The 26953-nt window shown below is 43.2% G+C and overlaps 1 protein-coding gene across 1 annotated transcript in view; it reads left to right on the forward strand.

Annotated features, from left to right (window-relative positions):
- Positions 1-724: 724 nt before the first annotated feature.
- LOC113488562 overlaps positions 725-26953 on the forward strand; it is a 27212-nt gene continuing 983 nt past the window's right edge. Inside the window, exons 1-30 of the mRNA XM_026863816.1 lie at positions 725-891; positions 1312-1535; positions 1923-2087; positions 2327-2509; positions 2713-2833; positions 3499-3609; positions 4586-4754; positions 5753-5915; positions 6176-6364; positions 7267-7417; positions 7640-7779; positions 8517-8654; positions 9445-9665; positions 10217-10374; positions 11422-11649; positions 12213-12548; positions 13278-13676; positions 13973-14143; positions 14604-14761; positions 15195-15335; positions 15800-15938; positions 16204-16394; positions 17528-17653; positions 18978-19158; positions 21557-21679; positions 22174-22325; positions 23047-23133; positions 23839-23985; positions 25008-25202; positions 26752-26876. Of these exons, the coding sequence (XP_026719617.1) occupies positions 750-891; positions 1312-1535; positions 1923-2087; positions 2327-2509; positions 2713-2833; positions 3499-3609; positions 4586-4754; positions 5753-5915; positions 6176-6364; positions 7267-7417; positions 7640-7779; positions 8517-8654; positions 9445-9665; positions 10217-10374; positions 11422-11649; positions 12213-12548; positions 13278-13676; positions 13973-14143; positions 14604-14761; positions 15195-15335; positions 15800-15938; positions 16204-16394; positions 17528-17653; positions 18978-19158; positions 21557-21679; positions 22174-22325; positions 23047-23133; positions 23839-23985; positions 25008-25202; positions 26752-26876 (5174 nt within the window). The 5' untranslated portion in view covers positions 725-749. The remainder of the gene's footprint in view (positions 892-1311; positions 1536-1922; positions 2088-2326; positions 2510-2712; positions 2834-3498; positions 3610-4585; positions 4755-5752; positions 5916-6175; positions 6365-7266; positions 7418-7639; positions 7780-8516; positions 8655-9444; positions 9666-10216; positions 10375-11421; positions 11650-12212; positions 12549-13277; positions 13677-13972; positions 14144-14603; positions 14762-15194; positions 15336-15799; positions 15939-16203; positions 16395-17527; positions 17654-18977; positions 19159-21556; positions 21680-22173; positions 22326-23046; positions 23134-23838; positions 23986-25007; positions 25203-26751; positions 26877-26953) is intronic.

Genomic DNA, 26953 nt, shown 5'->3' on the forward strand with positions numbered 1-26953 from the left:
ACAGGACACCTCCCTCGTGACACAAGCAGGCAGGGGGCGGGCATAGCTGCCTTTTATTACAAGGGAAAGGTTTCAGACACGCCTCAAATGCCCATCAATGCCAGATGTGACATTAACTCTCTTCCTACAGCTCATTACACTTAAAAAAAAATCAGTTTTTTCTTGCCCACACCAAGAAGACCACAAGGCCTTTTCCATCTAAAGGAGAAGGAAGCACAACGGCTCCATCCCTTGAGCACAAGAGGGGACAAAACAGCCGCGAATAATTATATTTTCGATAGTAAACACCGAGAAGCACTAATTGCCCAGCAGCTTTTTGGTTTATGCTCATCCTAAAGTTTGAAGCCTCTCCCAGAAATAAAAACCCCAGGATATCCCAGACTACGATCCCTTATGGTAAATGAGGATTCATAGACTTTAAAAAAAAAAAAAAAAAAAAAAAGACCCTGATAACTGCAGATAACAAACCCCAGCAGCACCTTGCCTGGAGTTATAAATAAGCACTTACCTGTGCTGCAAGTCACATTTAATATGTAAATTCTTTATATTGGACAGAGTAGAGCTTGTGTTATGTGACCTGCAGGGGACTAGAATAAGCTCAGATAACTGCCGTGGATATTTTACACCAATGTATCCGCATGTTTTAAGTTTCACTGACCATTCAATATTCAGTGGCTGAAAGGAAAGCTCTGCTTATGCACGTCCGTCACCCACATTTGGCAACTCAAGCCGCTCAATGTGATAGATAAATGGCCCTTTTTCTATTTATTTTCTGTATTTTTTCAAGCTTGCCTTGTGACAACGGGGAGCTACAGCTTCAAAACTATGAGGACTGTCAAAATGGAATTTACTGCAAAAGAAGAGAACAGAATCTGCCCATTTGTCCAGCAGGTATTTGCAGATAATTTACAGAATTTTACATAATTTACTTTAGAATGCTTCTCAATCACTTACTGCTCAATAAATAAAAAGCAGTCAAGCTTTAATTTTGCTGAATGCTACAGGAGCTCTTAGACTATCGATTGGGCTTGCTGAAATCCATGTTGTAAAAGGTAAGTAAGCTTCAACAAGGATAGAGCAGTAAATTTTACTGTAATAAGATTTGCATATCAGAAAACTTCCTTGCTGTACTGCAGAGTAAAGACAATCTTGAAGTGGGGGAACATTTTTGATGAAATGGGATTCGTTTAGCTGAAATGTTATGACATAAACTACAGTATTTGAACTGGAAAGACACTAACTCATCCGTCTGCATAATACAGCGGCATTAGATGAGAAAAAACTGACAAGGATTTTCTTTGCTGTTCAAAGGGTTTTTTTGCCCCGAAGGAAGCCCCACACCGGTTCCGTGTCCCCCAGGAACTTTTCGTTCCGAAGGAGCCCCGCTGACATCGCGCAGCTGCTTGACATGCCCGGTGGATTTTTTTAATCCCATTTCGGGCCAAAGAGCCTGTCTGCCATGCGGCTCGGAGGCAGCGCAGCCTGCGGAAGGGCAAGAGACCTGCGTCTGTCTTGGGAAAGGTCAAGTGTTTCAGGTACAGGAGCGGTCCCGCGAAAACTGCTCAGCCTTAACACGCACCAGTATCACTCCACATCTTGTTCTGCAGTCTCTCTGCCTCGCTTGCTCTGCCCTGGGCAGCCTCTTTCCCTTTAGCATTGACAGCCTTCAGCCCTGCACCTCATTTCCAATTACACAGACCCCCAGGGAGGGGCACAGGGACACCAGATCTACGTGTGGTCCAGGTTTCTTCAGGGCTACATCAATCCTCCCCCCTCACTGGAAGGCAACGGGTATGTGTGCGGACATCAGAGTCCCACCCGCCCTTGGTCAGAGACGGTGCGCTGCTCCCTGAAGCAAGGTACGCGACAGTGTATGCATCAGACCGCAGCTTCCCAAGCAAACACCTCTGTTTTCGTTCCAGCCCCGTGACGCTCACTGCACATGCCCTCCAGGTTACTGGAGGTCCTTCGGTGACGGAAGGCGCTGTGTCAGACAAGCATACGATACCTGTCGAGATTCAGCCTCCCGAAATCAGGAAGGACAGTGTTTAACCAAGACAGGATGGGTTCGTTATTGCTCTGAGAAGGTATTTCGATTTTTTGCATTAATTAAACGCAAAGACCATGCAGAAACTACCCTAACAGCAAACTCCCAAGCTCTTCCTTCAGAAAACACAAGCCAGCACAGCAACCAAGTGTTATCAGCGTTTTCAGAAGGGGTCTCGCCTCTTCTACAACCTGCAAAGTCCAGATTTCCCTCCTTACTTAAGCAACACCTGGACATTACTTGTACTGCTATTTTATTCCTTTTTTCCCCCTCCTGCAGGTTTGTCCAGTCCCCACAGATTATCAAGGCTACGACAAGGTTCTTGGCCTCTGCATTTGTCAGCCTGACAGTCTGGAGAGTGTGTGTAATTCTCAGTGTAGAAGGCAACAAAGAGACACTCTGCAGGTCACCCGTACCGAGAAAAACACTCAGCTTTTTATCACTTACAGAAACGGGAGCAAGGTAAGAGCTATGGTTGTTTTCTTAATCTACTAAAGTACAACCTTTTCCCCTTTTTCTTAGAAAATTATAGAAAACAACCAACAAAATCCCCAGACACTGTTATATGCACAGCACATTTTTGTACACCTGGTCTTACATTGCAACTGTGCGGAAAAATTCATGGGGAAAAAAAAAAATAAATGTTTGAACTCTTTTTCTCTTAGACTGCTGTTTTCCTAGAAGAATTAAGAGCAGTTCTACTCAGACCGTATTTCTCTTTTAAAGACGTCTGCACCTCGGAACAAAGCAAATACACCCATCCAACCTACATCGTGAAAATGAGTGGTAAGGGAAAGAGTAACAAGAGCTTTATTATTCCCTGGGTGTTAGATACACAACAAGCCTTTCCATGATATTTATAAATACACACAATAAGAAAACTTGATGCTTATATCTTGATGAATTTGCATTGCTGCACGCTCTCACTCCAAACAGAATTCATCCCACTCAGTCCCAGAACATCTGAAATCTTTATCTTTCCAATATTAGAGGAAAGGACAGATATTCAGAGATTTTCTCCCATTCCCTAAATTATAATAAACAGAGATAAAGAAGATCTTTGCCTGTCAAAGGCTTCTCTTCACTAGGACAAAAGCACTATTTGCACAACCACGTGAAAATTTAGCAATAACAGTCGGATAGGATCATTTGCCCGTGGTACCTTTGCACAGTTTCGTTTACTTCAGTCAAATTAAACCAGTTGCTACTTAAAGAACGGGTCTTGCAACACTAAACAAACTCTAAAGGCTTTGAGTAAGGCCTGAGCATGGTTTTAAAACACTGCCCTAGAACAAGAGAAATGTACTAAGAAGTATATACCATTTCATTTTAGATTTTTTTTAAGTCTTACTTGGGGTCTTTGGTGAGCAGATAAACTATAAATTAGAAGGAAGAGCAAAGTCTAATGCATGGAAAACCAGAAGTGACCCAAACTTTTTATACCCCTTCAGGGAAAGGATTTTTAGGGGTGTACAACCCTGACCCACAACTATTCCACAACTTCATCATGCTGAACGAGGCTTCATCACAGCACAAAACCACCTCTTCAGCAACAACCCCAGGTAAGTTCTGCTGCAAAGCCAAAGGATGCACTTAATGCAGCTCCTCTAAGGTTGAACTGTGCTTGGTCGTAGCAACCAGCCCCTGTGCAAGTAGGAAATAACAACAGATAAATCAAACAGCCTTCACCGTCTTCAAATTCCCGGAAAAGCAGCTCACAGTAAGCATTGGGAAAGTCAAACAAAAACCCCTCACCTTCTCCACACCACAAACCAGAGCCCCGACAGCCACAGTCTGAGCACACCGCTCAGCAGACAGCGTCCCTCTGCCCCCCTCCCTGTACCCTGGGGGTGATGAGGAACAACCGGGGTCACTGTTGAACACCTTGACCTGTGTGTGTGCACACCCTGGCACACAGCCCCCTACCGCCGCCACATCCCCGGCTCTGCAGGGAGGACAGAGCCTGGGAGCAACCACCTGAGCTTCTCTCACTTTCCTCCCACGTCTCCCGTTGGTGCGTTAGTCCCGAGCCACACTTCAGTTCTGTTCTTCAGGTCTAATCTCCACCACCCTCCCCTCCGCTTTGGGCATGTCAGATCACTTCCTTATTACTCCTTCCACTTGCATTTTTCTTGGAGAGCAGGACTTGAGTCTCTGCAGAGATATCCCCAGATGTTGAGGCAAGCCAAAACCGACTAAACATAAAGGGACGGATCCCTTAGGAAGGTTGCTTGACTTTGCAAGAAGCGCTGCTTCTCTCCCAGCCGCACCTCAGCAGAAGTGTCGCAAAAAAAAAAAAAAAAAAAAAAGAAAAAAAAGATAAGATAAGAAAACGTGGTGCACAGCCATCCCATGTCAGGAAAATGTCCGTGGCGTGTTTGCAGCCTGTCATGACAGTAAACCTTATTCTGGCAATCAAATTTGCATGTATAAAGCTTAGTCATAAAAATGAAAAGGAAATGCTATATCCTGAGGTTGTTCCGTGGACAGAAAATAATCGGGAATGACCCGAACCTAACAAGTTCTGTGCTTTTACAGTTAAGTCTGGCCATGACGAACGCAGCTGCTCCCGGGTCCAGAGCCCGAGACCTTCAAACTCCACCTCAAAAATCCTATTTACTGGCATCTTAAATCCTACTACGTGCATTAATGTTAACGTTAGCATCACGTTCGTTGTCTCCAAGGAGCACTACCCTGTCTACGACGTGTAAGTACGAATGCTAAACAGGGAAGATCTTCGCTAACGCATTTTTCCTTAAGCTATAAAGAACAAAGCTGAAGTATTCACTTTTTTTTTCAACACAGAATTAAGGGAAAACGTAACTAGGAGGAGCAGAAATCTCATTATTAAACATACCTCAATGTCTTTTTAACAGAGGAGACATTGTGGCCCAGTACAAAGCAGCATGTAAGTCATTAAGAGAGTAACATTCACTTAACAAAACAAGCACAATTAAATACACACATGGTGTCTCTGATGTCTCGCTGATGCTGCTTCTGACCTGTGTTCACACACTTTGCAACTTCACTTCTCACTGACTTACGCTGTGTAGTCCCTCGAGTTGACCTGAAGTTCTCTCCCCTTTTTTGTATTTATTTTTAGAATCATACTGGAGCTGAGGTTTGGGTTTCGGTAAACTAACCCAAATGGAAACGAGTAGTTCCTACTTCACTGAAAATCTTAGGAGCTCTGACTTTGCGGCTTTTACTCGTTTGGGTGGTTTCGTGGGTTTCTTCTCCTAGGTCTATTTTTTATTTCATTTCTGCCATTCATAGAGTTTCAAAGAAACGAAGAGCACCAGGGACACGTAATCGATGACAAACCCCACATGTGGTTTCCAGGTTCTCCATGCTGACACCTGCGGTGATTCAGCACCGATAAGGGGTCCCAGTGGCTATTTCTTCACTGCTAAATAAATACCCACACTGCTTAGGGTTAACTGCTGCTACTTCACAGTTGGTTTGGGGACAACTAGTTGGAGGAGGAGCCCCAAACAAAGCCAGGGGTGACTGGGGTGAATGAACAGTAGAGCTGTGTGGGCAGTCAGAGGTTCAGTGCCCAAACTCTCAGGGATCCTCGGTTATTTAGTGATAGGGATGAACCCTGAGCGACGGCTTGGCCTCGGTAAATGTCTGCTGGAATTATGAGCCTGCACCCAAAAAGCAGGTAGCGACAAGAACTGACTTTTGTACTTTTGCTCCTAGAAACAACCTGTACAACACAAACGCTGAATTCGACTGGGGAGACCTTCGACGCCTCCGAGAGGAAGTAAAAGAGGCCTCCCACGAATTCCTCATCTTCCTTTTCCAGTTTCAGTACGCCGGTACCTACGTGCTGCGGCTAAGTAGCAATCAACACAAAAAAATGGTTCGTACCAAGGAACCCTGTAATTACATTTACAATGTAATTAGCTTTTTTTTAAAAAAAAAAAATAATTTTGTACATCGTACTGTAGAGGTGTGCATAGCAATAAATGTGAGTGTGCATGCACGTGTGCTACCCCCCCCCCCGAGTGCAAAATGCTGCAGCTGCTGCGAAGTTTTGACTCGTATTTAAATCAGCACGCATATTTAAATCAGCTGCAATGACACGTGACTGGCCTTTCTCTTTATGCTCGTTTTATGAAGTACATTAGGGTGATGCCACTTGGGGGACAGTGTTACGAAGAGGGGCCGTTCTTCCCCACAACACCCAGATACGTTGTCCAGGTGGGCATTGCAAAAAAACGAGACCTCCTACTGAAACCCGACTGGACAGCAATTATTGGAGTAATCACAGGACTCCTCCTGTTGCTTATTGCCTCTGTGGTATTGACAGTAAGTAATAGTTACACAAATTTTTTAGAGGATATTGTGCAGTGAACCCACAAGCTATCTGTTCCCTTAAGCATCACCTGTAAAGTTGAAAATCAGAATAAATTGTGACTCAACCTCTGGTTTGTATATGGGGTAAAAATTCACCTTTATGAATTGATCCAGCACCCCCACAGCCCTGTTATATTTACCTGTTACACTGGCCACCCAGAGACACTCAAGGTGTAGGTGAATTTCGTTCCTGTTTTCTGATTTATTAGCTCAAACCATAACAAAATCCTTCACAACTCGCAGCTCTTCAGGAAGGAATGAGATCATCAAGGAGATAATTGTTTTTTTTCTTTAACGCCTGACCGAGCCTGCCTGAAAATAAAGACGTAGCTATGTCCTAGAAAGGTATTATAGAGAGCATCAGTCGTGAATATGTTTCTCCAGTGGTCATTCGTGTGACATCCAGTTTTGTACTCCCGATTCAGACAAAAGTCCCAGTGACCACAACACACCTGAGATCAGCTGTGCTGCCTCACAATTAAAAACCACAACGGTCCTTCAGCCTGTTAATCACCCAAAGAGCCATTCCTTTACGTTTCTAGTGTGTTACGAAAACAACAGGCTGCTTCTGCAACCAGACTACTGAGGTAATGATAGAAAATGTGATTAATTCATCCAGCAGATCCACACAAGAGATAACTGTCCTTCCTTTCCCTTAGTTTCAGCTTTATCTGCTGGGATTACTAATTCTTCTGGTTTAGAACTGATTAATGTTCTTAGAACACAGACTTTCAGGGTCTTTGCCTAACAGGTGATGCTGCATCCTGCTTGTTGAGGGAATAAAGTGTGAATCACTTGAATAGAAAGTGTCAAAATAAGAAAAGGAACTTGTTTAATTTTGTTGTGGTTTACAGCTTCTTTGCCAGGGACTCAGCTGGCACCAGAAAGGCACCACCTGCCCTCCGTTTCGACGGCAGCAGATCAAGTATAATCTGGACAGCTACTCCTCCAACAGAGCAAGACTCTTTTCCATTCAAAAATGTCACCCCTCGCTGCAGGACAAAGGTAGGATGGACGACGACTCTTGCAGCACTGCTGGAACGGGTCAGATAACAAAAAGGTCCAACAACAGTGAGTCTACCTGGGTACTGGCCTATAATGGAGGCGGAACCCCACGCGTAGCAACACGCAATGGCCACAAATACCAGTGATGTGCAAAGCATTCTTTGTTCGAAACAGGCCTTAAATGAAAAAAAAAATGCTAATAAATGAATATTCGTGTTTCAGACTGCGTCCTGAAAAAGGGGGATGGTTGGGAGCCTGAAGAACAGGTAGACCTTGAGTCATTCAATACCAACGTTTTCTTTGACGTTTTGCTGAGACAGTCGCTAGCCATCACAACCAAACTGGGTCACTTCACAGAAGAGGTAAATTGTGCGCTGGGGCTTCCCATATTTATGTAGAAAGAGCCTAAACCCTGTCACTTTGCCTGTTACCACCGTTTCATCAGCCTTTGGCGATTAGGCACATCCTCTATTTCAACTTTCGTCTTTTTAGAACGTGAAACACAAATTTGTACCCGTATTCTTAAGCGTGTTGTTTATACCAGGTAACGCAGTGAAAAGAGGCAGAACATTTTGCTTTTTCTTATGGTTCTGCACTGAACTGATACCATTTTGGGACAGTGACTTCATCTTCCAGCCACAGTTTTTCATCAGTAAAATGAAAACAATACAGATTTCCCAGGCAAATACTTGGGAGCCGCAGATTAACTTGAGGACAAATATAAATGAATAAACGAACACCCAGTAACACAGATACGGAGCCTCATTCTGTAATTTGAATTTTATAATAATCTCTCCACTGAAATCAGTGGGATAGCATTTTGCTGCCCTAGTGATGAATCTACCTGTGTGGGGGGAGAGCAGAGGGAGCTGGCACTGCAGCACGCGGCGGACAGGTCAGGAGTGTGGGGAAATCCTCGCGCCCTCCGCTGAGCCAAGGTACCCCTCAAGTGTTCCGGACTGAAAACTCAGACACCAGCCTGTGTTTAATTTCACAGAGTGCGCTATTTTGAAGAGAGACTTTGCCATTTCCAAATCTTCTCTTAGAGTCCTAATATAATCTATATAAACCCTTCTTTTTTCTTTTTGTTTTTTTTCAGGTAAAAACTATATATCACAAGCTTACCAGTGAAATATCTTCATTGAAAAACCTCTGGATAAAGACACTGGGCATGCCAGAAGAGACAGAGGCTTATGAGAGCACACTAGCAGAGGCTTACCTAAAAGCAAACCAGCAGGTAACGCTCAGTTCAGCAACACTTACACATGGAATAACAAATTCTCAGTACTCTCTTTTCATAATTTTAGGCATGGTCAAGTAAAACCTCACTTTTGGAACTGTAGACATTTCATATTTCACAGGCTGCAAAACAATTAACATTCTGTGAACAGCGGGCTACACTGGGACTTTAAGGCAGTTAACGTAGCTGCTGCTTCTTTGTGCTAACACAGAAACGTATCTGAAAGATCACTAATTTTTGTTTTCTTTTCTCGATCCGACACATCCACGCATCCTATAGCTTCTTCTGGGAGCTCTCGTCTCTCTGCTCCAGTAGCAGAGGTTTCAGCTTTGAAAACAACACGCATTCATCTGCTCCGGCATGTGTTGCAACTTGTTTTTCCACATCAGAACTGTACTTGTTTATATTGTTACAAAAGTTCTAAGAATGAGAGGATTTCGTGTCTTGAAAACAGAAATATTCTCATTGTCCCACTTGGAAAAATGTGGATGCCACATAGGAAGGAGTTGCAAAAGCTAATTTTCTTTTTAAGGACTAATTACATCACTTGTTAAAAGGATACCCTAAGATATTATCTTGCTCGGGTCTGGATACATACTAGATAATTATAATTCAGCATATTAAAGTTGTCAGCATATGTATGCTCAAATTCAAATGAACACATCAACATAATTTTAAATTTCTAATCTTTGCCATTTGAATAAAGAGCAGAAAAACTGCAGTCTCTGTTTACATTTGGATTTAAAAAAAAAAAAAAAAAGCTGTTTGGATCTTTTATTCCACCTAGGCAGAAGAAGAAATAGAGCAAAGGAAACAGTTGGCTGCTGAGTATGAGGAAAGTGTGAACAAACAGATGCACTTGTTACAGCGTGATCTGAAATGTCAGGAGGAGCACTGCGTCACCTTCAATTCTGTCCTGCGAGAGGCGCTGAAAGTGGCGGAGATGCTGACGAATAAAGTGGTTTGGGAAGGAAACCAAACAACGCAGCCCCGGCCAGACTATACGAGGTAATAAACATAGTGAAAAATTCTGCTGCGACTTCATTTTTGGTAGCTAGAAAGCACTTGTGGCAAGTGATTATGTTGGCTCGTGGTTGGCAATACGGATATGCGGAAGGTGAAAACTGATTCTTGATCCAGAAGATCAGATGATGCAGATTGTCGATTCCACATTTAGGTAAAACAAGCCTGAAAAACCTCAGAGACATAACCTGTGGAGATTCCCGTCGTAATTTTGGGGACAACGATATTTTGAGGGTCTTGTGCTCGCAGCTGACTTGGCTCTGGGCTATCCCACCAGTTGCAGTCATGTGCCACCCATGCTCTGACAGCTCTTAGCCCTGTCGGAATCAGAACGGTGTCATTAACAAGAAAACAGAGAAACGGGGAATTGATCTTTTTTACCGCGTTACCCGAAGCAAACACACATCAGGCTCTCTAACTGCCGAAGTGCAGATATCATTTGCGCGTCCATCACAACCCTTTCTCTTCTGCTCCCTTTAAACTGTTTCACCTTCTCTTCAGATGGCAAGTAACCATCTTCCTCTCTTGAATTCCAGCCTGTTAGCCCAGATGGATGCTGCAAGCAGCAAGATGTCAAGCGTCATAACAAAGGAGAGTCATCGCCTCAAAGCATGGGGAGTGCTGGGTGAAGGAATGGGAGCTCACCTTCTTAACAAAGATAAAACCAGGATAATTACCAAGCAGGAGCTAATGGGTAACTACAACCTCTAGAAATTAATTTGAAAATGATATTAGTGTATAAGGAAGGGCAGGCAGGCCTGTGTCAGGTCACAAAAGAACTAATTGCAAAGTCAAAAGAGACTGTATTTAGAGAAGATGTCCTCACCGAGTTCCTTCTAACAACTTGTGAATTAAGGGGTTGTTACAAAAGCAAAGTCATCAGTAGAACTCGTCTACATTTTTTCCTTAGGAAGACTCTCAGCTTTGCATCCCGCAGGATCCCTGACTGCCTACTTGCCAATCATCCCCTGCCCACAGAGCGGGAAATGAACTATTCCGTAGGCAAGTCTCAGTGAGCTCAATTGATCTGCTGCCACGTGCTTTCTAATATTGTTGCACCTGGTTTGCTATGACAAGATGTAAAAGGTACCCCGACACCAAGGCACCGCTTCCTCTCACCCTTCTGAAAGGAACAGAAGGAAGAAAAGCACAATGAAAGCGGCTTTGGATGTTGAAATGAACTTTGCAGGCTGAGGCAACGAAGTCGAAAGTCCTGAAAGGCCAATCATGAAACATCAAGTCTCCTCACGCGGAGATGGTAGAGAGATAATTGAGTTATCTACAGACTTTTCCCCACAGACATCTTCTGTAAAAGGCAGTAGAAAGATCAGTTTATTTATTTTCACCCCATCTCTGCCCCTGCATACGATTTCTGAAAAACCACCAGCACTCCTTCCCTCCTTCCGCAAGGTCTACAGGCTGTTTATAATAAGTGACAGGACAAGAGGGAACGGCCTCAAGTTGTGCCAGGGAAGGTTTAGACTAGATATTAGGAAGGATTTCTGTGCAGAAGGGGCTGTTGGGCGTTGGAATGGGCTGCCCAGGGCAGGGGGGGAGTCCCCATCCCTGGAGGGGTTGAAGAGTCGGGCTGAGCCAGCACTGAGGGATCTGGGGGAGTTGGGAACTGTCGGTGCTGGGTTAATGGTTGGACTGGAGAAGCTTCAAGGTCCTTTCCAACCCAGACGATTCTGTGATTCTGTTTCCTCTTCCCCTCTCCCGGTCTGTTGTAAACTGCTTTTAGACTCAAATGGCACTTCCCGAGCACCCGACGTTGTCTGCGTGGATCCTGTCACCGGACTGCTAACTCCCTACCCACACTGCACCATGCTGCTGGCAAGTCGGTGCCCTGGGCCGGTTCCTCCCAATCATTTTTTGCATCCTGAGACTGGAAAGGTACTTCACGTAGCTGGTAACATCGGGTACGATCCCATCAGATCTAGGCTGGTCTGTGCTGTTGATTCTGCTTCAGGTAAGTGCCACAATGCAATAACCAATCGCTTCAGCTGCCTGTTTGTGGGGTACAGTTATAGTGGGGGTGCTGGTTGAAACAAAACAAAACCCAAAAATACCCTAACTTGCTATACTCACACATTCTTGTTCCTAAAGAAAATCTGAGAAAGCTTTTCATTTGCATGGCACTGGAGGAGAGTGTCATTCAGCCAGATATAAGACTTATTGTGGATGAGATGTATTAGATGTTACAAGGCTTGTACCAAGGAAGCGTTGAGGTATTCTTGTTCCTGACAGATTTCAGCCCCTCTGCTCATTAAACTATGAAAACCATTATATGCTGAGAAACTTGCAACTTTACGGGAATTGTCAAAGCAAAAATTAAATTAAAAAAAACAAACCAAAACTATACACTTGTCAGGAAGGGCTTACAGTCGTTCATTTAATTCTAGACCTAAAGATAACAAACCTGTATTAGCAGTATCTGAAAGCTCCGCGGTGTCCGCTCTGAGCTCTAATGCTTCCTTGCCATTATCATTAGTTTACATAACTGTGTTAAATTTCTTCTGGTTCTACATGTAGGTAAGCGTCATAATCCCGAAGTGCCAATATTTCCCTACATTCCCTACCCAGTTTGTCCCAACACTGGCCTACCTGTGAAGACAAAACTTCCAGTCCTGTGCCCGGACAAAATGTTTGCTATGGGAGGACTCATGCTAGATCCAGTGACAGAAATAGAAGTTCCAGTGCTTGGGGTTACGATCCACCCTCACACTGGGCAAAAGCTGACTGTCGGTGGGACGTACCTTAACCCCCTTACTGGCATGTTGACACCTCTGGAGATTGGGGGCCCTATGACTGATCCAGAGGGAGGCAAGATCGTTCCAATACTCGGAGTCGGTTTGGATAGTAACACTGGTAGGTGAATGCTCGTCGTGACTCGTAAGCTTGGCGTGAACTCTTCATTCAACCTGTCCCTAACTGATCGATTCAAGGCACAAACCAGAATGAGCCTAAAAAAGTCTTTATGTTCCTCACACCTTTGCCTTCTTTTGTCGAGGCAATTGTGGAACAATTGTGCAACTTAGCTTTTACAGGCAGTACTCCTTCTCTTTTCTATAGCTTTATTTTACAATTAATCACTTTAAAGGTCAATAAAACTACAGTGAAACTGTGAGGAACATCTGAGGTCAACATTAACTATTACACCAACTACTGAAGTTGATTTAGTTAAAGACGATCCAATTGCTATATTCAAATACTAAAAGTAGCATGAAATGCATTATTTAGAGGCCTGGGGGGTTGAAGGTCTAGATTCTAAAAAAGCATTTTCACATACTTATATTCCTTATGACTCATGCTAGAAGATACACTAGAAGTGTATCTTCTTTGAGAAGAGACTCAAAAGGAGTGGGCACCTTAATCTTCGAAAGTAGAAACTACAAGACTTATTTAAGAACATTTTGTGAGCCAAATTATTTTATAAACAGCCTTAAACTCTTGCCCACCCATATGTCCCATTAGAGCCATTTCTGTTTCCACTGAAGTAAACCATCATCGTGACTTTTTCTGAATGGGAAGGGCTGGACCATAGTGATGAGTTGCCAGGGGATGTCCTAAATCTTAATTCCTCTTCCTCGACTGCAGGAGAAGTTATACCTCTAGGCGGGCTGGTGGGTCCTTCTGGAAATCTAATGCTTCTTGGAGATTCCTTCACCGAACCTCTGAGTGGAAAAATTGCCCGGGTACACGGAGCTCACCTTCGGCAAGACAAGGTGCTGCCCCACAGTGGAGGTTACCAAGCAGTGTTGGAAGCTGACTGGCTGGTAGCACAGACCCATGTGGTCAATGCTCTGAAGCACTTCAAGGCATCTATCTCGGAAGATTCCTGTCTAGTAGCAGAGAGATTAGCAGCACTAAAGGCTTCAGTAGAAGATATGAAGAAGTCTTTCACCACTAGGCTTTATCATGCAATACATTGCTTGCAAAGCCTGGAGAAAAAACAGCAAATAGCTTCAAGTCTCAAGAGTAACGGTGGTAAACTGGGTAGGTATAAAACAACCCGACTGTTTTAAGGAGTAAGCAGGTGTCATGACACTGAAGGCTACAGCGATATCCCCGTTTCCATCCCAGGATTTGGCCAAGACACGAGCACTTCAGACTGCTCGGAAGTTTTCTGTCAAAATAGCCACTCTAGCAAACCTTACGATGAACTCATCTGGGTATTATCAGGAAGCTGTAGCAGAAGGAAGAGCCTTGTAAGCCTCTGAAAGTGAAAGAGGTTCTGTTGATGACAAAACTATTTAATGGTTTATGCTTCTTCCATTTTTTGAACGAACTAGGTATGATCAAATATCCTGGCACGGAGCTGTGGATCCCTGCAGTGTTTGGAATGAAAATCCCAGATCCTGGTGGGTCCACTTTGATGGTGCCAGTTCTGGGACTAGACTGTGACTGGAACACCAGGCAGCCTTCCCCTCTCGCAGGAACCATGGAAGACAGACACGGAAAAGGTAAAGCAGAAAATTGCATTGGATGTAAACAATAAAGAGACTCAGACATGTTATTGTCAAAGAGAGGAAATCGCCCTACGAAAACGGGTTGGTTTCTACCTCAACACTGACAGTAAAACACCGGTATTGATGGTGTGAACATTCAGAACAACACCAGAATAACAGCGAAGGGGAGCTAGGGCTGAGAGCCGATCACACCGTGGCTTTCAGCCCTTCAAAAACCTCCTGTACTCTTTAGGAGAACTATTCCGATGTTCTTCCCAGTGAGGCAGCCGTAAACAGATGTTATCCAAAGGTGAAGATCCGCAGTGCCTTGGTCCAACACGCGGTACACAGCATTTACAGCCCAGGAACATTCCTGAAATCCGTCTGAACGTCAGTAAAAGCTGCTCGCTAGGGCTGCAGCTGGAAGTGATGATTTAAACTCTAAGCATCACACTGAGTTTTTCTTTATCCACAGGCCTTGTCCCCATCACAATTGGTGCCAAAACCATAAGTCCAATTACGGGTGAAACCGGGCCCGTTATAGGTGCTCAAACCAACCCCTGGACACACAATGTAATTCCCACTGTTCAGTCTCTTGGAGTTTTACCCAGAAGAGCTGCAGATCCAGATCTGGTAATTACAACTCCAGCAAACTATATCTACTTACAGGTTTGATGTCTGTGGGAAATTCTTTCCTGGTGCTTTTCCACTACTGAAGGGAAATTTCGCTTCTTTCTATGTCCCACGAGTAGAATTTTCTTACAGTACAAGGTGCATGCCATTTTACTTACCTCTCCTCGTTATCTGCTCTTTCTTTTCCTTCTCTCTGCATCTTCTGCTGATCTTTGTACCTTCTATTTCATATCCTTCCCCTACCCCAAAACACACACTGCACTCAGACATGAGTTATAACACACACAGACTGAGGACTGCAAAGCATTCATCACCTGTGGCAGGAAAATTGGATATTTGCTGTCCAAAGCCCTGGAGATGTCATCACTAGCTTCAATAACCTTCCTTCAGCTTCCTGCAAATCTGAGCTGTTGTGTCTGTCGTTGCTTTACAGCTGGACTTTCTAGAAAAGGAAATAAATTCAAGGCACATATACTGGCATTGCAGAAGTAAAAAGGAAGAAGAGCTTCTTAAAAAGCTGAACTCTCTGTTTCTTCATGTTCTTGATGCTGCAACAGAGGGAAAAGCACAGAAGGTACGGCGCATTCCTTTTGCAGATGGCTTCCGTAAAGTTCTTTAAAAATTCTTTAAGGGAGTCTTGGTCACATGAATCCCATTCGGACATCACCGATGCTGCTCCCAGCGTGGTGGTGTTCTGAATCCAATTCCCTTCCCTGCCCAGTAGAGTGGAAACCAAAAACGTAAATGGAGTCACTTGTTACTGCAGTTCAGGGAATGGTGCCAGGTGTCCTGAGAGAATCGAGAGTTCAAATTCAGTATGTGTCTGTAGACAGCAAGGACACCACAATTCATTCTGCTATGGGAAACGGGGGAATTGCAATCAGTTTCTACACACTCAGAATAATTAAAAGGCTTGAAAAAAGCAATAACCAAATTAGACGGCCTCTTGCTACGTCAGGGGAGAGTACCACAGCGGGTCACTATCTCACGAGTATGCAACGCTATCCAAAACTCCCTTTCCCCTTCTGTTTCTTACAGATAAAATACAAGGAAAAAGTGAAAGACATTGAGGAAATGTGCCGTTTTCTTAAAGGATCCTCTTTGCAGGAAGCCGAGAGACGCACCTCAAAATATTTTAGTAGCCAGCTGGCCACCGAACTCTCCTTGCTATTCAAAGGTACAACAGGGTAGCTACAACCAGAAGAGGGGGAGGCAGGGTGGCACATCGCTTTCTGGGATGTTTGCTCCCTCTGGCAGGTTAGCTTAAGCCTTACAAACTACTTATGTCCTCCTGAAGCGAGACAATACAGAGGTAGGATCTGAAAATTTGGGCTCTTCTAAAACCTGGCGTAGACGTGGTGAAGCACAGTGAGTTCAGGTTTGCTCAGCCCGTTTCCAGAGGATTGTCAATGGGTGCTGCTGCTGATACCTGCTCTTTATAGCCGACAGAGATGAAAGAGAACAGGAAATGCAGGTTCTGCTGGAGATCAGAAAGGCACTGGAGAAGCTGATGGAGTTCGCTGAAAAGATGCGACTAGAAGAACAACGAATATATATGCAGCTAATAGAGAGAGAAAAGCAAAGGAGCCACATCTCAAGCACCGAGCCAGGAACAAACTTGAAGCTCAGAAAGGTGAGGACGCTGCTGGGTTGGGCTCAGCATGCCCAGTATCACTGCACGGAACACTCTGGTCTAACTCAGAGAGGCACTGTAAAATGAAAGCTCTGAAACCAGTATAGTGTGATATTTCCAGTTCCAGGAACTGATAAAGGGTTTCTCCTTTCCCATCTGGCCTTCTCTCCATCCCAGAATGAAAAAAAAAAAAAAAAAAAAAAACCAAAAAAAACCAAAAACTAAAAGGGAAAAATAAAGTGGAAAGACAGGCATTAACAATGACAACAAAAAGAAATGGTGACAGCCCCTGTCATCCTAGACACCTATCGATCAGATATTTAATGATAGACTTTTGGCAACAGCCACGTTTCACTGGACTGTGTAATCGGAGCTGGATTTCATTAAGGAAAGAAATCCAATGGAACTGTAGAACTGCAGCAGCGCAGGTAGGAGCGGACACAGGCTGCGCTTTGGAGTTGGAGGGAAGACCTGACAAAAACGCTTTCCTTTATTTTCCTGACTGCAGAAGATTCTCCTTACGTCAGGAGCTGAGCAGTCACTGACAGAGAATAAACGCAACCTGGCATATAAAATCCGAGCTGCTAAAGCTGGAACGGATCCCCGGGATCAGGAGGTTCCACTCTGCCAAAAAGCAGTGGATATTCCCTGCAGGGCTGAATCCAGGTGCAATCAGATGGGGTATTCACACAGATTAATTTCTCTCCCTCCGCTCCTCCTTCTTGCAGGGAATGCTACGAAATGTCTAAAGACTTATAAGATTCCCACACAGGTAAATCCATATTCAGCCCTTGAAAGCATCATCAGTGCTTCTCCAAGTGTTACCTAGTACCAGAGAGAACGCATCTCCTTCTGTCCAGGCAACACCAGCTGAAGTAAACACGAAGCTTTTTGCTGACTGAACAGATGGCAAACTGAAATACAGTCAGAAAGGGGTTTTTTGGGGCCTTCACATCACCTTCAGTTTCCATGACTGTTCTTCAAGGGCTGCCCAGACACTAGTGCCCTAGAGCTGTTGCAGTTGCACCAGCTTTATAGCCAGTGACTTGTTGGATTATGTGTAAGAAAGCAAATAAAAGACAAGTTTCACAATTCACTTGAAGCAGGCTTATATTTTGTATCTTTTCTTCCAGGTCATATTTGCCCTAGCCTCTGAGTCTCAGGAATGTGTCCTGAGACAACAAGCCAGTGTGGAGACTGCGTACACCAAACTGGAATATTTGAGGGACTTGTCAAACGTCCAAATGCAGCAGACAAAGGTACCTTCCCGCGAACAAAAAAGCAATCGTGTGACTTACTTTCCAGCAAAAGCATGAGCACTTGCCGTGTTCTGAGAACATTCATCCAAGAACACTGCTGCAAGAAATCAGAGCCCTGTAAAATAACAAAAAACTTCAATGAGAATTGCAGAAGTTGATTTATACAGCACACATCAAAGTCTGGGACATTTGGAAATTCGACTGAGTTTCACTTTGAAAAGCAGTTTTTCAAAAGCAGGGTTAGAAAAAATAATAGGATAGGAATAGAGTAGAATAGGAATAGGGAATAGGGAATAGGGAATAGGGAATAGGGAATAGAATAGAATAGAATAGAATAGAATAGAATAGAATAGAATAGAATAGAATAGAATAGAATAGAATAGAATAGAATAGAATAGAATAGAATAAGAACAGTTCACTAGGAAGGGACCTACAGTATCATCTAGTCCAACCACCAAGCTGTCAGTTTGTCTATTTGCAGAGAGATTTTAAGCAGCTGGACACCTGAAGTTTTGCTCTTCCTAGGGAAGAAGCAAGACATCAGACATTCTACAAGTCCTGTGAACATTTTTGTCTGGATGCAAAATTATTTTCAGATAGGCTTGAGCGCAGAGGATCACAAGTCCCCCTCTCTGAAAGGCACCTTTTAAATCCCATAACCTGTGATTTAAGAACTGTAGACCCAAACCCTTTTAACAAGACTCAGCGAATCTTTCCATTAATTCAATAGCCTCGGGATCTGGTCCTGACTCTTTGCATTAACTGGTTTCCACATTCCATTTCGGACCACTTAGAATAAAAAGATTAAAATTAATGCACTTCCCTAATCCTCTTTCTCTTTCTTCAGTTCCCCGGGAGGTCTCTCTGTCGTCCTCTTCTGCTCTCTCATTCCCATGACACCATCACTGTTAATTAAATATCATCTGATTAGTCCAAATGAGACAGGATTATTAGACCACAATGTTGAACAGAAGGCATTTTATCACATGTACGGCACTTACAAATGGATTCCAGAGAAACTGAGGGCATTAAATACAAGTAATGCAGTTCAAATCACATCTTACAAATTTATGTCAGCTTGAAGCATGTGGAAAAAAAAAATAAAATCTGAGAGTTGCAATCTGTGAAACCATAACCGTTGCAAAAGGCTTTTAAGGTGCTGAGGCAAAGTGCTGTGGCTTCTTATTGAGTCACTGGACAAGGTGCATAGGATGGCTATAAACTGACAATATAAAGTTGTCATGAGAATGCAAAGAATACCGGGATGCTTTTTTTTCAGTGGTTATTTTTTGAAAAGGCCTTGGTCTCCTTTGTGCTGTTTCAGGCATTTCTCTCTGGGTCACAACAGTGTTTTGAAAACTATCAGACAACCAGATTTTATGGCATTAGTGGGATCTCACGTAGTACATGCAAGGTCATCCAGCAAAACCTGGTCTCATTACTCAAGTCTACGGTTCAGATGCTGGAGGAAAATAGCAAAAGTAGTTTATCACCCGAGACATCAGGTAAGTGAGGAGATAAAGGTACTGTCAGGTACCTTATTTTATTCTGGCCTTGAAAAACATGTAGTTGGAACCCATCAGCTTTGAAAATCTAGAAGGAGATTCTCCCATCCGACAGCTGAAAATTAGACTTCGGTTCCATTTTGTAAGAATTAAAGATCTCTTGGCACTTAATGAGTAAACCCCTCACCACTGGCGTAAACTTGCTGCAGGGTGGGATCAGCCCTGAAATCATTTGTAAGGCTCAAAGTTTCTCTTGCCAGACCTCACAAAAAAAAAAAAAAGTATATTTTGCAAAATAATTAATGTCTTCCTCCACATTTAGAGTGTTTCTATAAGTATAAACAGAACTCCATTAGACTAATCTGTTAATAAGCTGAAAGGCAGTTAAAATTCAAAGGGAAGACCATGAGAAAAGGGTGGCGCATAATTTTAATGTCTTGCATTTTCTATGCATCCCAGTTGAGCTGGTTTACCTCGAAAACCTAAGTGGGATGCTTTAAACTTTGGAAATAAAAAAAATTAATAAAAATGCATTGTGTTTATGCACATGAACCGGTTCCGTGATTTTAGTCCTGCAGCTCCCGCAGAACAGAACATCTAACCTCAGTCTGACAACAGAAAGTCCAGTACAAACCTAGAAATCAATAGTAAAGCTTTTACTTCCCCTGGTGAAAACATTAAAATTGCAAATTACACTCTGACCAGGCTTTTAGTACCGGTCCGCCGGCCATATATGGGCAAACGGAGGTGGAAAATACAAGTTGTTCAACTGCCGATGAAATTTTAGTATGCAAAGCGTACAGTTATAATGAAATATCCTTCCCCGAAACCCTAAAAACAAAAAGCATAGTGGAATTTCCAAGAACGTTGCTCTGATAACGCCCTAGCAAAAGTACTCCTTGCAAACACGTACATTTCCCTCTTCATTCCGAACAAGCACGGGGCAACTGTCCGTGTAGCTGGAGCCTGAATCATCAGTGCTTGGAAGATCTCTTCATCCAGGCTCTCTTCGTTAAGATCAGCTCTAGGCCTGGTCTAACTCCCTCAGAAGGCGGCTGTCTTCATGGGAATACTCAGCGGGTAAACACCAAGTTGCTGCCAGATACGCACAATGGAAACGGGGTAGTTGGGTCTCAGCGTAAAGCCTTCCGCGGCTGTCGGGTACTTCAGCGAATCACGAATTACGCAGCGGTAATTTCACAATATAGCTACTACTTTTCCCTTTTTTCTTTTTTTTTTAATCACCTCTAGTTCCTCTTGAAAACGTTGGTGATTTTAGTTAAATTGGGAAACCTTCAGATCCGTCAGCACTTTAGAATTAATTAGTGGCTGTTTAAACAGCAGGACGGCATTAAAATAATGGACACACACAGAATTAAGCAGTCTTTTTTTTTTTTTGTGGCAGTATTGATTTTCATTTATTTTAGCTCATGAAACTTGACTATTTCCAGCCTAACTAAGGGTGGGATTATCATGATAATATTTCCGGTGCAAGAAGATGAAGGAAATTGTCAGTTTTAACTCCAGTAGACCAACATTGGTGATTAATAACAAAAATTAAATAAACCAGAACACCTGATGGCATGCAGGATCCATCCATCTGAACCCACAGCTCACGATACCTCTCTGTGGTAAACACCTGAAGGCACTTTATTGACTACTGCCCCACAAACACAGCTGCACAAAACAACCTCACAAGAGGCTTTTTTTTTTTTTTTTTCCTGTCAACTCTCTCCTTTTTGTCTCCTTAACAACAAAATATGAGTCACATGCAATATCTGCAGAAGCAAGCTGCCTACAGCTGTGAATTGGCAGTGATGTAGTCCTTATAATAAACCAAATTCTGGGCTTGGAGCAATTAAACAGGTAAATGTTGTATTCATTACCTGGGGGGGAAAAAAAAAAAAAAAAAGAAAAAGAGATATGGAATTTGACACTTTGCTAGAAAGTCACTATTTATAGAGTTAAGAGTGAAAATTCTTTTCATCAATAAAAATGCATCAGTGACAAAGACAACTTTGTTAAGAAAAAAATGTGATTATTCAAAAAAATGTGAATATAACAAAATTTGAGAGTGAGAAATGTTTGGACTTGGAGGGTTTCAATTGAACATCCGTTCTTCCTGTTTAAACAGACTTCCATCTAATGTTTGAGATATAGGAAAAAGGAGAAAACTAGTGAATTGGATCATGTCAAGAGTTTTGGAGAGATATTTTCTCTGCAACATTAACATCTTCAACCAGACTTCACTGTCATGCCCCAAACAGCAACAGTATTTACCTCTTTCACTTTACTTGTCTACGTAATTCCAATGTGTGAAATAGTTGCTAAAAAAAAAAAAAAAAAAGGTAGGAGATGGATTGCTGAGGAAGCAATATTTCCGTATTTGTTTACACAGGTGGTGATAAAACTAAATGTATAAAAGCCTCTTTCCTTCTTGGTCTTCTGAAAGATGTGAATGACGAGCTCCGAAGCCATGCAGCGGCAGCTGGACTCCTGGGAAGTCAAAGGCTGGACAAAGGTAAAATCTCGCCTCCGTTCTTTGTTATATGAAGGTTAGAACTTGAGTTTAACACGAAGGTTTCGGTTTCAACACTCAGCTGTCTGTTGTGTTAATTGTGATAAGATTTTCCTGAACACACATAATAAAATCGCTCCCCTCTTTGGAGGAAGTGCTCTGCCGGTGAAGGGGAAAGGCTCAGAACACAGAACCATTGGCTGGTGCTGACCAGCTCTGAGGCCCGTATAAATAACGTCGCTTTGCTCGGCCTTAGTTCTCAGAAATTTCACTAGTAAGAACAAATTTTGGGCATTGTCTAAGGATATTGAGCGCTTTAACTCTTAAAAGAATTGAAAATGCATCGGAAGGGCTTCATTTTGTATTGAGCAATGATACTATGAGGTGAAAAATGCAGCGTATTATACACTTGCATTGCAGTGTTACATCTTGGACAAACAAAATTCAAATAGAAACAAATTAATCTAATGAAATTAATTAACAAATTAATCTTGCCGAAACAGCAAATACTTCTGGGGGTATACACGATGCCTTGATGACTCAGGACGGGGAACTAACCGTCGTTGATCCTGCAACCCTTTCTGCAAGGGAGTTTGTCATTTATCAGTACGGCATCTCCATCCTCCAGTTTCTCAGACTTCACATTGATGTAAGTTTTTAACATCCCGATAATTCCAACAGACGACAATTACCCAAAAATTTCTTCAGCCAACAGGCTACGAAGCGTCTACCAATTACAACGTGAGGTCAAGTAGAGAATGACCAGTGTGCAAATGTCAGGAATTTAATTCCATTTATCTGTGCTCCACAATGGTGTAGGACTGTTTTGAAGTCAAACCTCTGTCCCACAAGCTCCACAGTCAGTTCTTCTATTGCTGTGGGATCTTTCTTGAACACATCACTTAATTCTTGCATTACTTAATCCCTGCAGATTGCATAATAGAGTGATCAAACATATTTCCTTTGTAACTTGGAGCAAGGATTCTCTCATTTTCTTCGTACAGTTCTTCGCACACCATGGCGTTGGTCTAGGTAAACTCACCAGGGTCTTTTATAAGTAATACTTTTATAAGTATTAAATAAATAATAATAAAAATCACGGCAACTACAGCCAGAGCTCCAGGGCTGGAGCACACTTTCATTTACTTAATTAGAAAACTGGCAAGATGAACTACTACAATTCGCTAGGGTTTTTGTTGGTTTTTTTTTTTAAACAGTCTCCATTTTCATGTGGTATTTTTTGGCTCTGTGTACTCACTGCAAATCAAAGCTGACATTTAAATGAACTTTTATGCCATTAATCCCTCTTACTCTGCAGACCTGATGTGCATACACGCTTTTTACAGGAGCATTTTTCCTTCTCTTTGCAGGCTCCAGAAATTAACCTCTGCGTTGCCTCCAGAATACCTCCTAGTAACGCCCCGGGCAACGCCTTCAGAAACTCTTTCTTTTATCAGGTTTGTCAACTTCACATCTAGCCAGTCTCTGCAATATTTTCATATCCATTAAGTTCTGGGACTAGGAAGTAAAATGCGAAAACGTTTCACACTTTTCAAGCCTAGCATGCTCGATGCTTTCTAGGAAAAAATATCGATGTAAGAAATCCCCAAACGTTAATAGTGTGCTCCAGATATATCTGAACACAAACTCTAGGATACTAAGCCTGAATATATGTTTAACGCGAATGTCACACCCAAAGCAAGTTTATTAAATCAGCTCCGGTCACTCAGTTCCTCATGTCCAAGTTCTACCACTTCCATTTCTACCTAATTCTCTATAGCTCAGCTTTATAGAAGTCAGCAATGTATCAGCATTTTACTTGTCGTAATTAAATTTATTGAGTGTTACTTGTTAAATATAATTAGTGTTATTTATTGCTAAAACTCTGGGGTGTTGAGAGAGAAGTTTTCGAAAGTTCGTGTATACAAATATAAAACTGTCTAGGAGCGGAGAATGCAGGAAGGCTTTAGATTCACATTACAGAGTATCAAGCAAAGTCTCATGGCAGTGCTGCTGTCTTGTGTACATGGATAATCCCCAGCTCTCTCATTTGAATCTTTTAACTTCCCTAAAATTGAGACAAACCACCGGAACAGTTGCATCAGCTGAGCTCACTACTGCAGTGCCCTTGTCTCAGCTCTGGGTATTTTTTCCTTTCTCAGGATTCAAAGAACAATCTCTTCGTTCTAAGGGACTGCCTGAGTTCTGTAGGAAGTTTCCTTCTCCTCCTCGTGCACTGCTTAGCTCACATCGCTGCTGCTGACTTCAGTCACGATGCCAACCCACTTTTCCTGAGGCTTTTTTATCAGGTACATCAACGTGTTCCAAAGGTGATGACGTTACAGCAATATTTGTAAAAGATTACCATTTTACAAGTGTGTGTGGGGGGGGTTAACACCTTTGTACAACTTTCAATAGTAAAAATGAAAAGGAGAGATTCAATAAGACAGTTAACCATCACCTGAGCTGCCGTTACAGTCACACAGACAGATTCATATTCAAAATTCAAAGAACTCTACTGCACCTCAGGTAAAACAGCGAGACGGCAGAAAAATCCACCAGATGACGCGTTAACACCCTGCCTGCGCACAGACACCGCTAACTCGGAAACACCTGCCTGTTCCCCTGACAGCTAAGGGGATCAGAACAGACGACTACATTCCAACCACCAGCCGGCCAGTACGTGGGACAGTCAGAGCTCGCACTCGCATCGTTGTAGCCCTGACGCAGAGAACGCAGTTAGACCAGACACATTTGTTGAGGAAAAAAAAAAAAAAATGCAACGGCAGCGTTCTTCCCCTAATGTCCTGACGTGATGCAACTCTTCCCATTCGGCCTTCACTAAAGCGCACTTTTGTATTGCGGGGGACGGCCATTATCATCCCATTTTCCCCAAAGGGATTCCCAGTGTACACACGGGGATTTCAGTCCCCTGCTGAAAGCTGCCCTTTATGAACGATGGTTCTTCTCATGAGTGGCAAGTTGGGCTACCAGCACTGTCTAGAAACCAGCACAACACAAATATCCCAAGCAGGATTCCTCTCATGCGAGGCACCGTGGTTTCATCCCGATCTTGTCTTTAACAGCTGCACAGCAACCCCATTGCGCAGCACAGCTGTGCTCTGTATCAAATCCCCGTTAGACCAGTGATTATTCCAGATTAAACAGGCTTCGGAAGTGAAAACCACTCTTGGCACCCTGCTATTGCTTGATTCCATCTTTTTTCTCCCCCTTATTAGTATCTCTAGTCAGTGGTTAGCTGTAAATAATTGTGTTTGACTGCTTCCAGGTCTTTCAATACAGTGGTTTGTTGGTTGTTTTTTTTTTCTAGGCACTAAAGGCTTGTCTTAGTGAAACATTCTCTCTCAAACTCCAGCTCTCGGCAGTTTTACACAGTGATAAATCTCACGAGATAAGTCAGATATTGCTAAAGGAAGAACCATTCTCCAAGGAGGAAATAAATCTCATCTCCCAACTTTTTGAGGTGAAAGTGAAAAGTCTCACAGACACGGAAGCCTTTGAGAAGGTAATAAGAAAGGTCATGAGACCTAGTCTGGTTGAAAGCTCACCATCTCTATTTCCCAGTGTGTATCAAAGAAATTTAAACTTGGCTTGTAGATGCCTCCCTCTCCATTGTTTGGTAAGGTCAGACTCCAGTGGGATGTCAGCAGAAGCTCTATACATCAACCCCCTGAGCTTAAAGGTACCTGTAGCGTATTGGAAGGGCACAGCACTGGCTTTTTGCAAAGAGATGTTCCTAAACCACGTAGGCAAAAACCTGAGTACCCAGATCTAGGATTAACTACCCCATCTGCACAGTGATGGTAAAACTACTATGACTCAAAGCAGAGCTGGTGAAGAGAAGGGCTATTGGTACCATCAGAAACAGGTGTACCCTTAAATATCCTCAAGGCTATGCGTAAGCACAAGCAGTTTGAGCTATCTGCACAGAAGCAATCCAGAGGGAAAACTGCTGCCATCCAGGGGAACCTCAACAAGTTGGAGAAATCGGCTGACAGCAGCCTCCTGAAGTTCAACAAGAGGAAGTGCAAAATCCTGCACCTCAGAAGGAGCCACTCCATGCGCCGGCGGATGCTTGGGGTCGCTCAGGTGGAAAGTAGATTTGTAGGAAAAGATCTGAGTGTCCCTGTGGACAAAGCTGAACACGAGCCAAGAGCTTGCCCAAGGCTGCATTAGGCAAATTACTGCCACAAGGTCAAGGGAGGTGATCCTTCCACTCTACTCAGCACTGGTGGGGTTACACCTGGAGTAATGCGTTTGGTTCTGGGCTCCCCAGTACAAGAGAAAAATGGGACATAGTGGAGAGAGTCCAACAAAGTGCCACAAGGGTGGTTAAGAGACTGGAGCACCTCCCCTATGAGGGAAGGCTGAAAGGGCTGGGACTGTTCAACCTAGAGAAGACTCAGGGGTAAACATTTGCGGGGTGGGTGTAGGGAAGATAGAGCCTGGCTCTTCTCAGTAGTTCCCAAGGACAGAGCACGAGGCCACGGACACAAACTGAAACACAGGCTAGTCAGTCTCAATGCACTTTTTTTTTTTTACCGTGAGGATAAACACTGGACCAGGTTGCCCAGAGAGGTTGTGGATCCTCCCTCCCCAGAGACACTCAAAAGCCACCGGGACACGGTCCTGGGGAACAGGGTCCAACTGGCTCAACAAAATACCCTCTGGGGGTGTCTCCACCCTCAACCGTTCTGTGATGCTGTGGGAGGCCATAACCACCGATTTAAGGGCAATGCTAAGAAACTTTTTACTTGCATTAATATTTTAAGAGCACAAAAACTGAAAAGCGTGCAAGGGTTGAATTGGGCTCCTGTATCTTTAGCCGTAGATACCCAGCAACTAGAACTGTGTTACACAAGTTAAGCTACACAAGCAGTTGGCATTTCCATCTGAAAAACCTCGTATCGGGAAAAATTGTTTGGCTTCACGCAAATCATTAAGCAGTACCACAAAAAAAAAAAAAAAAGTGTTTAAGGAGTCTATGAAAAGTCTTTTAAAATTAATACCGATCTGCTTTCTCCATTTTGGTGCTTATTGCGTAACACACGAAGAACCACCTCTTGCTCCAGACGAAATTTCAGGAATCACTAAACAACAAGTGGCTTGTGAGGAAAAAGGAGCATTTCCCTCATGCCTCAAGCAGCTCTGAAAAGGGCAGCTCTGGATGGAGGACACGGTAAGACAGATCTGACAGGAGATTATTATTAACTTGTGTTAAGACAGCAACAACTGAACGATTTGGGGGGGGGGGGG

The sequence above is a fragment of the Athene cunicularia genome, assembly GCF_003259725.1.
Source record: "Athene cunicularia isolate RWA chromosome 24 unlocalized genomic scaffold, athCun1 chr24_part1, whole genome shotgun sequence".
Taxonomy (NCBI): domain Eukaryota; kingdom Metazoa; phylum Chordata; class Aves; order Strigiformes; family Strigidae; genus Athene; species Athene cunicularia.